The sequence below is a fragment of the Gekko japonicus genome, unplaced genomic scaffold, assembly GCF_001447785.1.
Source record: "Gekko japonicus isolate JY-2015 unplaced genomic scaffold, Gekko_japonicus_V1.1 scaffold1546, whole genome shotgun sequence".
NCBI lineage: Eukaryota > Metazoa > Chordata > Lepidosauria > Squamata > Gekkonidae > Gekko > Gekko japonicus.
In genome coordinates, this window is record NW_015165289.1 from 171,408 (window position 1) to 186,103 (window position 14,696).

General features: G+C 50.4%; 1 protein-coding gene across 1 annotated transcript in view; it reads left to right on the plus strand.

Annotated features, from left to right (window-relative positions):
- Nucleotides 1-14,429, plus strand: part of GABARAPL1 (GABA(A) receptor-associated protein like 1) — a 31,681-nt gene extending 17,252 nt beyond the window's left edge. Inside the window, exons 2-4 of the mRNA XM_015410341.1 lie at nucleotides 6,815-6,898; nucleotides 9,481-9,599; nucleotides 12,435-14,429. Of these exons, the coding sequence (XP_015265827.1) occupies nucleotides 6,815-6,898; nucleotides 9,481-9,599; nucleotides 12,435-12,500 (269 nt within the window). The 3' untranslated portion in view covers nucleotides 12,501-14,429. The remainder of the gene's footprint in view (nucleotides 1-6,814; nucleotides 6,899-9,480; nucleotides 9,600-12,434) is intronic.
- The last annotated feature ends 267 nt before the right edge of the window (nucleotides 14,430-14,696 follow it).

A 14,696-nucleotide genomic window follows, 5' to 3' on the forward strand; every position in this document is an offset into this window, starting at 1 on the left:
AGCCACCGTCCTAAGCACCGAGAGCCGACAAAAGATCCACGTCGTTCTCCATCTCGACGGCGCACCGTGTGAGATGGAAGTGGATTCCGGGTCGGCGGTAACCGTTTTGTCTACGCAGACGTGGCACAAGCTGTTCCCAACACGAAGTCGGCGGAGGTTGCGAGCTGCGGACATCCGATTGTCCGATTTTCAGGGAAATCGAATCCCTCTGGCGGGGAGGGATACGTTCACAGTTAATTTCAAAGGGAAAGGTGCTGTGCTTTCATGTTTGATCGCTGAGGGAAACCGTACCAACCTGCTCGGGTTGGACTGGTTTGAGCCTCTGGGTATTGCTGTTGTGGGAGTTAATAACGTTGTGGAAAATAAATGGGCTGTATTATATGCTGAATTTCCTGAAGTGTTTGGGGGCGGATTGGGAAAGTATAATGGTCCCCCAGTGTCTTTTGAGTTGGATCCTGCTATACGCCCTATACGCCTAAAATACAGGAAAGTGCCCATTCCGTTCAAGGCAAAGATCGAGGCTGAACTCGATAAGCTACTTGAACAAGGGGTGTTGGAACCAGTTCCTTGTAGTAAATGGGAAACCCCCATTGTTACTCCAATTAAACCCGATGGGTCAATACGAATTTGCGCTGACTACAAGTGCACGATTAACAAAGCCTTGCAGCAGCATTCGTACCCTGTACCAGTCATTAGCCACGTACTGGCATCACTGGGAGGAGGGAAGGTATTCGCCAAACTCGACCTGGCCCAAGCGTACCAACAACTCCCCGTGACCAAAGAGGCGGCTGACGCCCAGACCATCGTAACGCATAGGGGGGCGTTTAGAGTAAATCGACTCCAATTCGGAGTGAATGTTGCGCCGGGGATTTTTCAGAGCCTCATGGAGGGGTTGTTGAGGGGGGTGCCGGGCACGGTGCCCTATTTTGACGATGTCTTAATAGCGGGCAAATCTGATGACGAGCTGCTGTGCCGAGTGCGGGAGGTGCTCAAACGTTTTTCTGATGCGGGCCTGAAGGTAAAAAAGTCGAAGTGCCTGGTGGGAGTCCCGAGTGTGGAGTTCTTGGGGTTCCGGGTGGATGAGTTTGGGGTCCATCCTACTAACGATAAGGTCTCCGCAATCCAGAATGCCCCACGGCCACAAGGGAAGAAGGAGTTACAGTCCTTCCTAGGACTCCTTAATTTTTATCACGCCTTCTTGCCCCACAAGGCGTCGATTGCGGCCCCATTGCACAACCTGCTGCATAAAGACACAAAATGGAGGTGGGGTCCAGAGCATGAGCGGGCATTCGATGGGGTGAAAAAATTGTTGTCGTCTGATGCAGTGTTAACACATTATGATGAGGACAAACTGCTTGTGTTAGCTGCTGATGCGTCCCCATTTGGGGTGGGAGCTGTGCTGAGCCACGTAATGCCCGACGGGCGGGAAGCCCCTATCGCCTTTTATTCCAAGTCGCTAACAGCAGCGGAAAGAAACTACGCGCAGATTGACAAAGAGGCTTTGGCGCTAGTTTCCGCTGTTAAGAAGTTTCATGACTTTTTGTTTGGACGGAGATTCATACTGGTGACAGACCACAAGCCCCTGCTAGGGATTTTTGCCCAGGACCGGCAACTCCCTGATGTTATGTCCGCACGCATGTTGCGGTGGGCTTTGTTCCTCTCAGCCTACGAGTTCGACCTGGAGCACAGGCCGGGTAAGGCCATTGGACACGCTGATGCGCTCAGCCGCTGCCCTCTGCCCGGCCAGGACTTGGACCCTGCTCCTACTTGCTCCATTCTAGCTATCGAGGAACTGCCGGAGGCACCTGTGTCTGCTAAGGACATTGCTGCTGCGACAGCAAAAGACTCTGTGCTCAGTCGTGTTATTAACTGGGTGTGGAGGGGGTGGCCGGCAGGAACGTTGGAGCCGGAGTTCAAACCGTACAAAACGCGGGAAAGCGAAATGTCGGTATCAAAGGGCTGTTTGCTGTGGGGGAACAGAGTGATTGTACCGCAACGCTGGCGCGAAAAAGTGCTGAAATCACTACACGAGGGCCATCCCGGCATGGTGCATATGAAGGCTCTGGCCCGGGGATATGTATGGTGGCCTGGGATGGATGCTGACATTGAAGAGTGGGTACGGGGGTGTACGCCATGCCAGCAGGCGAGACCCGAACCGCCAACCGCCTTCCCACAGAAATGGGAATCGGCGGGAAAGCCTTGGTCGAGGCTGCACATAGATTTGGCGGGCCCAGTACAGGGTCAAATGTTTTTGATTGTGGTGGACTCTTTTTCGAAATGGTTGGAAGTGGCGCCAATGTCTACCACCACTTCCACTGCTGTTATAAATGTGTTGCGCCGCTTAATTGCCACGCATGGGTTGCCTGATGTCCTGGTAAGCGATAACGGCGCTCAGTTCGTGTCGCAAGAGTTTGCTCAATTCCTGGCTAACAATGGCATCAGGCAAATTACGTCTGCCCCGTTCCACCCAGCATCGAACGGGCAGGCAGAGCGAATGGTCCGCACGACCAAGGATGCGCTTGCCAAGCTAACATCCGGGGATTGGGGAGTGAAACTAGCGTCATTCCTTCTACGGCAACACGTAACGCCGTGCTCTGCCACAGGCCGCAGCCCGGCCGAACTATTGATGGGGCGACGCCTAGCGTCTTTGCTGGATAGGCTGCATCCAGACCTCAACGACTTGAGGCCCCAGCAGCAGAGTGTTCCCAATAAGGTCCGCACATACGAGTGCGGAGATACTGTGTTCGCCAAGAACTATGCTGGGGGACATTCGTGGCTTCCAGCCACTGTAACTGAGGTAGTGGGTTCCCGCATGTATGTAGTCCAGCTTGCGGACGGGCGCAAATGGAGGCGACATGTGGACCAGTTGAGGCAGCGGTGGGCGACTGGCCGCCCCACCTCGCAACCTGCCGAGCTACCTGATTCCGAGGACCTTCCACAACCTCTTCCGGAGGTGAGTTCTGATGTGCCCGAGGGCCCCAGTACTGTCCGCAAGCCAGGGCAGACCCCTACTCAAAGACCCATTGCTAGTGATGGAAGTGCTCCTGACTCTGAGGTCCCAGAGTCGTACAATACTCCCCAGAATGGAAGGTGCCCTGAACCTGTACAACTACGCAGGTCTCAGAGATCGCGCAGAGCGCCAATGTACCTAAGCGATTATGATTGTACATAGTGTTTTTGCTTAGGGGGGAGGGATTTGTTATGTATTGAGATGTATATAACTGCCTTGTGAACTGTGCCATTGAGATGCCATGTTAAGCTTCGCCCTGGGCTAGGATCCTAATGTAACCAATAGGAGCCCTAGCCCAGAATATGTTTGCCAATCACCGTGCAGAGCGGGATCGCTTGTGATTGGTCCTTATTGCTTCAACCTCATAGGTTGCTTATTGTACAGTGGGTGTGGCTACATTAGCCGGGAATGTTTAAATATAGAGCAGCCAGTGTATGTGTTGGTTCGAATGATGGGTTCTGGCTGGCGATCGTTGTACCGTGTTCGGAGAAGTAACAGAGCTGAAGAATAAACCGCATTCTTGCTGAATCACTCTCCGACTTCTTTGTTAAGCGCACGACTTAACAGAAATGGCTGCTGCAGGAGGCGCAGCCAGCTATGAAATAGTTGCCCCAGTTTATCTTTAGTCACACAGTAAAGATCCGTGTGCTGTGGTGGCAGCTGGTGCCAAAACAACGTGTTCAGAAATCTGCACAGCCAATCAAATCTCCAAGGGACAATCAGAAGCCTTGCTGGGCAAAAGCCCCAATCTGGCCCTGGCCACTTTCTAAAAACACTTGGCAGGTGCGAAGAAAGGTGCCGGGCGCCCTGGTGCCCACGGGCACCGTATTGGGAACCCCTGATTTAGAGACATGATGCGTCGTTGACATGAAGTTACGGTGGTCAGGAGGCTTGGAGAAAAACATCCTGTCCCTTTAACAGAGGCTTTAAAAATGTGTGGAAACAGACAGATGAAGCTTTTTATGGCAGGGAGGTAAATAATAATGATAATAATGATGATTGTTGTTATTATTACATTTCGATTTGTATCCCGCTCTCTCCCACTAATAAGATCCCATTCAGCTTCTGGTAAAGAGACAGGGCGTTTTTGTCTGCAGGTGCTCGGCAAGTGCTTGATGGGTGACGTGGCATTTGCTCTTCCACATCTGGGGAAAGCTATCCGGGAGTGAAGCGGAGCGTAAGGCGAAAGGGGCTCCCTCTCCCCGTCTGGTTGTGAGCCGTTCAGTAGCCCGGGTGCTCAGATCTCGGTCTGCCACTACCCGACTCCTCAGCCTCGACTCCTTTTGTTTCCGGGAAGCAGAGGTGCGTCCGAGGGACGCCGCTGGCCTCCTCAGGAACTAGGTCCGGGGTTTCAGCTGCAGTGTGAAAGGTGTTAAGGATCAGCGCAAGATGCCCAAGCCTCGCCAGAGGCCCACCCAGCCCACGGAAGTAAGGGTTGCCAGCTCCATGTTGGGAAATCCCCAGAGATCTATGGCAAACCCTGTGTGGGTGGAGTTTGGGAAGGGGCCTCAGCAGGAGTACGATGCCACAGAGCCCACCCTCCAAAGCAGCCATTTTCTCCGGGGGAACCAATCTCTGTTGTTTGGAGATGAGTTTGTAATTCCAGGGGAACCCGAGGCCGCACCTGGAGTTTGGCAGCCGTACACTGAAGCCGGATCAGTGGGTGGCGGTGGCTTTCGAGGACATGCACAAAAGCTGTAGCAGTGCTGAGCCCCCACAGAATCCAGTGCGCTCTTTCCCCCTCCCAGCTCTAAGCAGTGTGGCATAGCCTGAAAACGGTGCTAAAAAAAGAAGAAGGCCGGCGTTCTTCAGTTCAGGGACCTGAATTCAGCAGCAAGAAAAGCTATTAAATTTTGATCTTTAAATTAAGAAACCTTAGTGAACCCTGTGGGGTTTTGTGAGAGGGTGATCTACGTCATGGGGACAGGGTTGAGGACATAAGTTGTTTCATTTAACTAGCCGATCTTACTTTTTCTTTTTGTTTCATTTCTACCCCACCTTCCTCTCCAATCTGGGGGTGCAGAGGCTTTGATCATTCTCCTCCTTCGTTTTATCCTCTGAACAACCCTGTGAGGTAGTTGAGGCAGAGAGGGCGTGACTGGCCCAAGTTTATGAACACATGAAGCTGCCTTGTACTGAATCCAGAACGTTGGTCCATCAAAGTCAGTATCGTCTACTCAGGCTGGAAGCAGCTCTCCAGGGTCTCAGGCTGAGGTCTTTCACATCACCTCCTGCCAGGCCTTTTAACTGGAGACGCCGGGGATTGAACCGGGGACCTTCTGCATGCCAAGCAGAGGCTCTGCCACAGAGCTACAGCATAGGGTTGCCAGGAACTACCTTGTCGCCAGTGGAGGGATTTGGGAGATGTCCCCTTCTCCTCCAGGAACATCACGTGACATCCTGGACGTGTTGACGTCACCCAGAAGTGACATCATTGCATTGGCGACACTCTGGTTGAGGGCAAATTTACCACAGAGTTTTGCCCTCTAACCAGAATGTCCCCCTGCAACATCACTGATGCGATGACATCACTTCCGGCTGATGTCATCATGTTGGGGAAGTCACCTGGGGACTTGGCTGTTTGGGGGTGGGCAGAGGCCCCAAAAACTAGGGGAACGCCTGCTGGGACCTGGCGACTCGCAAACCTATCCCAGCAAGATTCCACAGCAGAGTGGGGACTCAGACGTGGGTCTCCTAGATTGTAGTCTGACACTCTAACCCCTACACCACACTATTGCCCAAGGCAGACAAAATAAGAGGGACCAATGGGGGGGGGGGGCAGCTGTTCAGTAGCTTGTGGTTTTGATCCTTCCTGGGCTGATAATGGCCACCTCCTGCCACCATATTGATAAGAGGGCTCAGTCCAGGGCCTGAACAACAGCTCTCGAAGCTGCAGTTTCTCCCTCAATAAGGGGCTGCCTGCCATATTGGGCTGTTTGTTCTTCCTTGAAGTTAGGGTCTGGATGATCCTTCACTCACGCCAGTGAGCTGCCTCTTTCCGCTGCTCTTTAAGATGAGTCCCGCATCTGTGTCTACTTTGGTGTCGAGCCAGTTTGGTGTAGTGGTTAAGTGTGCGGACTCTAATCTGGGAGAACTGGGTTTGATTCCCCACTCCTCCCCTTGCACCTGGCTGGATGACCTTGGGCAAGCCATAGTTCTGGCACAGCTGTCCTTGAAAAAGAGCAGTTTCTGTCAGAGCTCTCTTGGCCCCACCTGCCTCACAGGGTGTCTGTTGTGGGGAGGGGAAGGGAAAGGAGTTTGTAAGCCGCTCTGAGACTTCTTTGGGTAGTGAAGGGCCAATCTCTTCCTCCTCTTCTCCTACTTTGGTCTGCGGGCGCTGTAATTTATTTCTGCTTGCTGCAGTCGATGTGCCAGTAGAACCTGCTTTGAACAAGATGCCGCGACACTTCCTTCTCTGAGTCTTTCTTCTAGGGTGCCCTCCTGACTTAGGCTGTGTCCAGGCTGTGCTTCCCTGTAGGTATTTCCCCTCCATAGTGTGAGCCCTTCCGCCAGTGCATTTGGGACGCTTCTTTCTGTGAATGTTTCCATAGTGGTAATTACAGTTAATGCTAGGGAAAGTAAAAGGCATCAGGAAAAGAGGAATGCCCAACCCGAGATGGATGGACTCCGTCCAGGAAGCCATGGCCCTCAGTTTGCAAGACCAGGCTGTCAATGATAGGACATTTTGGAAGACATTAATTCATAGGGTCCCCATAAGTTGGAAGGAACCCGACAGCACTTAACACACATGCGTGCACACAGCATAACCTATTGATCTTCTTTCCTCCCTCTCGCTTTTTCTTATCCAGGTGATAGTGGAGAAGGCCCCCAAAGCAAGAGTACCTGACCTGGATAAGAGGAAGTACCTTGTCCCTTCTGATCTCACAGGTAAAGAAACCCCAATCCATAATTTTCTCTCTCTTGCTTTTCAAGGAAAGTTCTTGGCAACCACTGTATGGAAGCAGACACAAGGGGCGCTGACTAGAGTTGCCAACCTCCAGGAATTACAACAGCGATCAGTTTCCCTGGAGAAAATGGCAGCTTGGGGGGGGGGACTCTATGGCTTTATAACCTGCTGACCTCCCTCCTTCCCTAGGCTCCACCACAAAATCTCCAGGAATTTCCCGATGCAGAGTTGGCAACCCTGGCTCTGACTGATGTATCTTCATAGAGCGCATAGTGCTGCAGTTCGTAGCACCTGGGATTAAGAAACCACAGTGAATTTCCTAGTGAATTTTCTTGAGAGCCACTTTAGCAATGCTGGCATTTCAGACTCCAGGGTAGGGTTCCCAAGTGGAAACAGACCAGTTGAGAAAGGGCGACTGAAAAGTCAAGCCGTTCCTGTTTTCTGTTAGAATATCCTTTTAAAAACAGAGCAAAATCTGATTCTTTGTGAAAATTTAAGTTTTGAAGCCAGTTCACTTCTGAGTTTAAGGCAGGCGTTTATGTTCACTTCTGAGTTTAAGGCATGTCGCTGCTGGATCACATGATATAGGTCCTTTTTAAAAAAGTGAGACGGTAGGTAGAGGCCCATGGTGAGTTTGGTTAATGAGGAGCTTATCCCACTCAGAGTTCTGCCCTCTTCTGTCTTCTGTCTCCATCTCACTGCACAGTGAGGGAGGGGCTCTGGCTCAGTGGTAGTGCATCTGCTTGGCATGCAGAAGGTTCCCGGTTCAATCCCCGGCATCTCCAGTTATAAGAATCAGGTAGGAGATGATGTGAAAGCACCTGAGGCCCTAGAGAGCCACTGCCAGTCTGATAGTCCTGACCTTGATGGACCGAGGGTCTGATTCAGTATGTGCCACGAACAGCTCCCAGCCCCCTTCTTCCCCCACTGGGTCCTGATCCGCCCCGTCAGAAACTCATTTTTAAAAAATATTCTTATCAGCTTTAAAGGGGGATTAGATAGATTCATAGAGGATAAGTCTATCAAAGGCTGCTAGCCATGGTGGCTGAGGGGAACCTTCACATTCAGTGGCACTAAACCTGTGAATCCCAGAGCCAGGAGGCAACATCCGGAGAAGGCCTCGGGCCTTTCTGCCTTGTTGTTGGCCGTCCAGAGGAACTAGTTGGTCACTGTGTGAGACAGGATGCTGGACTAGATGGACCATCGGTCTGATTCAGCAGGGCTCGTCTTATGTTCTTCTGAAGGCCTCAGCCTCTGTGCCCTGTTGTTGGACCTCTAGATGAACTGGTTGGCCACTGTATGAGACAGGAGGCTGGACTAGATGGACCACTGGTCTGATCTCACAGGGCTCTTCTGATGTTCAATGTAAGGAGCTTCATGTGTGTCCATGCTCATGGTCAGTTCAGGAGGATATTCCTTGAAACGTCTGGGTAGCTCAGTTGCCTGGTAGAATGGGAGGGAGAGTCACTGTCCCAATTTGTATTCCTGACATCACCCTTGCCTTCAGAAGACAGGGGGGTTGGTGGCCTGGGGTTTTTCCTGTTTTCACATCATGTACTGCCTGGTCTTTTCCCCCTCTTTTTAAAATGAAGGTGCCGGGGACTGAACAGGGACCTACTGCGCTCAAAGCAGAGGCACTTGTGCTGCGCTACAGCACCTCTCCAAAGCTGGTAGTTCTCATACTGAGGCATCAGCTGTTTCTATTCTTGGTAAATCCAAACAAGGGAAGGACTAGTGTCACAGAAATCCCAAATATACAAATCCCACTAGTCGAAAACACCATCAAAGATTGCCGAAACAATATATTAAACAATTATAAAGTTGGTGGTGTCGCAACAACAACATGAATGCATACTGTGCTTATAATAAGGCATAAGATACAGTTTCCTCCTTTGAAGACAAGACATAAAGTCCATGTAGTCAGTGTAACTTGATAGGGGGAGTCCACATTATTAATGTTGTTGTTGTGACACCACCAAATTTATAATTGTCTAATATATTGTTTTGGCAGTCTTTGATAGTGTTTTCTACTAGTAGAATTTGTATATTTGGGGTTTCTACTCTTGGGGTGTACGTGGGGACGTTTTATACGCATCCAGGAGCAAGCGGCGGCAGCCTAAAGGGAACAGGGCTGTTGGAACTGATAGGGGTTGCATATCCAGCCCCTGTGCATTGATGAGATTCTAGCTGAGATGTGAGCTCCTGAGCATCGTTGCTGTTTCTCGGGTGATTGAAGGGGCGCTTCTGATCCTTTGGAGCTGGATCCTTCAAAGTGCTGTCTGTCCAGATAGGAGAGAAAGATGGTGGTTGATTTCAGTGGGATGGGGTGGTCCCAGAACCCGGTGTGTTTCTCTGTTTGAAGCTTGGGATTTTATTTTGTGTTGCTTGTGGCTTTGATTGTGACTGTGACCTGCCTTGGGCCTAATACGCTGTGTAATCCACCTTGAGTTTCAGTAAGAGAGGAGGACCGTAAACATAAATCAGTAGGAAAGATCAGGTAAAGAACTTGCCCATCTCTGACTGGCCTTTTCTCCTCCTCCTCCCCCCTTTCTGCCTGTTCCAGTTGGCCAGTTCTACTTCTTGATCCGAAAGCGAATCCACCTGAGGCCCGAGGACGCCCTCTTCTTCTTTGTTAACAACACCATCCCTCCCACCAGTGCTACGATGGGGCAGCTGTATGAGGTAAGGGTCAGCTGACTTCATTTCGTAAGAGGTGGGAAACTTCTGGACCAGCACATCTTTGCCTTTCCCACGCACCCTCCTTCCACGAAATAAAAACATTCTGGGATTACTTTCCTCCTTCTCTGAAAGGAGGTGCCAGCTGCCAACTGTCGTGTGACATCTTTGGACTCATTCCACTTCCTTGGAATGTTCTGTGCGGAGTAAAGAAAACGCATCGGTGTCATCCAAGTTGCTCAGTTGTGCAAGGATAGATTTTCTCGGTCTGGTTTCAGAACATTCCCTTTCATTCCGTCAGGCGCAGGTCAGCCAAAGGAGCTGATAGCATTTATTGCCCGTATAGCCCAAGGCCATTATAATCAATCGCCAAAAAAGAGAAAACATAGATTGTAAATAATATCCTTAAAATGACAAGATGGGTAACCGTGCATGTCTGTCTATAGCAGTAGAAAACAGCAAGATTCCAGTTGTACCCTCAAGACTTGACAAAATTAGTGGCAGGGTAGGAGCTATTTAGGGGCCGTGGTGGCTTAGAGTTTAAGACGCTGAACTGCAGACTGGAAGGTCGGTAGTTCAGCAGTTCGAGACCCGAGTGCTGTGTGATGAAGTGAGCTCCCGTCTCCGGCCCCAGCTCCTGCCAACCTAGCAGTTCAAAAGCAAGAAATTGCAAGTACAGAAATAGGTACCACTTCAGTGGGAAGGTAATAGTGTTCTGTGCACCTTGGCGTCTAGTCATGCCAGCCATATGACCATGGAGGCGTCTTCGGACAGCGCTGGCTCTTCGGCTTGGAAATGGAGATGAGCACCGCCTCCTAGAGTCTGATTCGACTGGCTTTCGAGCCAGGGAAACCTTTAGCAGTAGAAAAGAGCAAGAGTCCAGTAGCACCTTCGAGACGTAACAAAATTTGTGGCAGGGGAGGCGCTTTCGTGAGACTCTGCTCACCCTGCCACAGATTTTTTTAGTCTTTAAGGTGCTACTGGACTCTTGTTGTTTTCCTTGAGATAGCCAAATCTAAAAGGGGATGACGGAAAGTGCCATCTAGTCACAGATGACTTATTGTGACCCCCCTCATGGGCTTTTTAAGGGAAGAGATGTTCAGGGGTGGTTTGCTATTGCCTGTGTCTGCATAGCAACTCTGGACTTCCTTGGTGGTCTCCTATACAAGTACCCACCAAGGCCGACCATGCAGAGCTTCTGAGATATGAGGAGATCAGGCTAGCCTGGACCGTCCAGGTCAGGGCAATCTGAAAGTACTTCTTTAAAACATTCCACCCTTCAGGAACAGCATTCGCTTGTATTTTCTTGGGAAGTCAAACAGTGACGCTTCAGGTAAAATAGGTGAGCCGGGAAAGAAAAACCACCTCTGCTTCTAAGGAAGAGTTTAAGTGCGTTCAAGAGCCAGTTTGGTGTAGTGGTTAGGAGCGTGGACTCTAATCTGGGAGAACCAGGTTTGATTCCCCTCTCTTCCACATGCAGCTGCTGGTGTGACCTTGGGTCAGTTACAAGTTCTCTCAGAGCTGTTCTCTCAAGGGCAGTCCTCGAAAGAGCTCTCTCAGCCCCACATGTTTTGGGGAGGTGAAGGGACAGGAGATTGTAAGCCGCTCTTTGGGTAGTGAAGGGCGGGTTATAAATCCAATCTCTTTTTCTTTAAGAACGCTACAACAGCTCTGAGAGAACTTGTGACTCCTAACCACTGCACCAAAGTGGTACTGCAGGCCCAATTTTGCCCTGACCACCTTAACTGTCCAAGATTTCAGGCCAGAATCTCTTCCCACAAACATGTGGTTCAGACCGAATAGCCATCTGTGATTCGATCAGCTTATTAGCTGATTTTAGCAGACAGGCAGGTTTACAAGATAGCATTTGGGTCCTTTAGGTGGATTAGGGTTTGAAACCTCTTTGAACTGGGCCTGACAGCAAATAAATGGCCCATGTAGTTCTGTTAAAATTGGGAAGATGTGTTCCCAGTAAGTAGCACCACTTAGCAACCTTGCTGCAGCTTTTTGCATTGGCCAAAGCTTCTAAACAGTCTCCAAGGGCAGGCTCTTCACAGGCTGCATTGCAGTAGTTCAGTCTGGATGCAACTAGAGCATGCGTGGTCTTGCCTATCCAGGGGTGGCTACAGCAGACAAACCAGCTGGTAGTCAGGATTTTGTGGTTTGTGAGGCAAATTTTTTTCTGGTGGGGCTGAAGTTCTCAGTGCAGAAAGAAAAGCCATTTAGCCAATGGAAAGCTGTTACCAGGTGAGATCTCTAAATTGCAGTGTCAACCACTTTAGATGACAGTTCTCAGCTGCTGCAAGTTAATCACTGCTGCCAGCCTAAGCAACAACTCAGATAACGAGCCGGCAGGTGAGGGTGATGACTTCTACAGTCAAGGAAGCAAACACTTAGACAGAACAACTCTCTTAGAGGAGAACAGTTTATTGACACAGAGTTCGAAGGGATCCTAGAGGTCACCTACTCCAACCCCCTCGCTCAGTGCAGAAACTAGTCAACTACAGCCCCCCGCTCTGCTTGAAGGAGCGCACGCCTTTAAAAAATGTTTAAAAATGATTGAAAAAAGCATTTACAGGAGAAATTCTTGTGGGGCTCTGCCTTTAAGAAAGGGGCAGAGCCCCCAAAAGCCTTACTGTAGCTACTGGCCTGCTGGTGGTGGACAAAAGCTCCTCCTGCCGTAGAGGAGGCCCACGCGCCTTCAGTTGCAGCTCTAAGAGTGCCCCAGTTTCCGATCTTGCTCTTTGTCTGGGTGGGCCGGGTGCACTTTTGCATGTGTTTAAATAATGATGTCTGTCTGTCTCTCTCTCCCCCCGACCCCCATTTTTCTCTTGTTGCCAGGATAACCACGAGGAAGATTATTTTCTGTACGTGGCTTACAGTGACGAAAGCGTCTATGGAGAATGAGCTGTCACATTGCGGGCCTCAGAAACACGATGGACTGAAAGGGCTGCCATTGGAGGGATTTTTGTGCGGGGCGGACGCGAGGAGGAAGAACTGGACAATGAACCACATACGTCATGCATCATTTTGCCACACCTTTGTTATTATTACTATTGTTTAAACACTGGTGGAAAGATTGGGGCCTTTTTTGTTGGCTATCTAACGAATCGGGGGGGGGGACACCCAGCTTTGTGATGGAGAGCCCCCTTTTCCAGCCCTGCCCTCCCCTCCCCTCCCCTCCCTTGGGCTCATTGGCTCTTCCTCGAACGCCCAGTAAATGGAGGAAGAGGGCTTGCCCTAGTAGGGCCCAGGCTGTCCTCTGGAGCCAAGCTGCCATAGGGAATCTGGGGTATACTAAGCAAACTTGAAACACCCCGGCCAAGGGGCACCTCCTTCGCCCTTTGTAATTTGTCCTTCACCCTCTCTTGCTTGCTCCCTCCTTGCCCACTGCATGAAGAAGGTGGGACGACGTCCTTTCCTGTCTCCCTTATTTGCGCTTTGTGCCCGGCTGCCCTGAGGTCCAGTCTGTGTAACGCTCACAGCTGAAAACAGAACAGGGAATCCCTGTTCCGTGTGGGTGGTGGTTTGTGTGGAGGAGCTTGGTTTCGGACTGGTCGCGCCGTGAGGAGAACTCCTTCTCTCCCAGGGTCTTGCTGACGAATTGGGTTTTGGATGTCCTGGGCAATAACACCTTCTGTCAAAGGGCACAGTGATATGCTGTTATGTGTGGCCTCGTTGTGTGTAGAAGATTGTTCCTGTAGGGCACTGTCTGAGGACCTGAAACCAGTGTCATTTTCTGAGGTTTGAAAGAACTTCAGGGGGCAGGAAGGCAGGGCAGGCAGGAGGCATCTTCCTTTTCCTCCTTCAGTTGTGGCTGCTTTTATGCCCAGGGCCAAACCTACAAATGTCCATACCCTTTTCATTACTCTCCTTTTTACCTCACACAGCCCACTTAAGAAGAGTATTATCCCGCGTCTCTTATTCCCCTCCCGTTTGTTGTGTTGCTTCACATCCATCGGCTTATGAAATTTAGGCAGTTTTCTGCTGAGGCCAAAATACGATTACTGTAACCCGATTTCCCAGTATTATATTGCTCGAGGGTTATTTATAAGAGGTACTGGGAAGGATGTGTGGCATGTGTTAACTCAGCGCACTGGGGGACGAACGGTGACCTCCGTGTGGGCTTAGGGAATTGGCAGGTGAGTTTCTGCTTCGGTCTGACGCCCTTTCTTCTTTTGGGGTGCCATTTCAATCACCATCGCTTTAGGGGAAGCCACGGCCTGGCCAGAGCAGGCTTTCCTTCAGCAGTATCAGAGGAGGGTGTGAAGGGAGACGGTGGAACTGCATTTCCACACTTCCAGAGCCACGGGGCTTGAGGACGGGAAGAGGCACTGTGCCGCTCCTGAGTGACAGTCATGTGCCACACGAACGCAAAGGGCAAAAAAAGTTGGCTCCTGCGCTATGTTTTGCCTCATGAGTTTATTGTTGCTTTCCGGGGCCCTTCTGTTTGGGGTACGACATTCCTCCCACTCCTCCGGAGCTGGCAAGGCCAGGGCTTTCCATTTAGGTCCAAGGACACACATGATGTTGTTTTCACCTGGCTATTCTCTCTCACTTCGGGGGCAGTGGCGGCAGTGGATGCTGGAACCAGATCTTGAGCTGGGTTTGTCTTCTCCCACCCGCCGCCAGACAACTGACCAAGTATTACGTTCACTTTTATTTCTAACTGGACTGTGGCATTTGCTTTTCATTTTTTGCTCTAGTCTGACTTTCGTGGAAGGCTGTGTTGATTATTCTTTCTGTGTCATTAATTCCAGCCGGCTTCTGGTTCTTGTAAGATAAAAGTCCATGTTGCATTGGCTTAATCAATAAACACTTACTTGACAAACAAAGCATGAAGTGGAGTAAAACCTGCAGGGGGGGCGGGGCTTTATCAATTTATTTGTGGAAAACATTTCTCTCCAGCTTTTCTCCTGAGCCCACAGAGTGTTTAACAGGAAACCAAAAATATGCAGCAATAACCGTGAAACAAATTAATGCCAACTCCAAGTGCAGCCAGCAAACGGAGGGATTCTTCCCTTAACGATAATACCCCAAATATAATCAACAGCAGCCTTGAAAAAAGGCCCTTTGGGGAAAAGGTGGGCTTGCATGACTTCA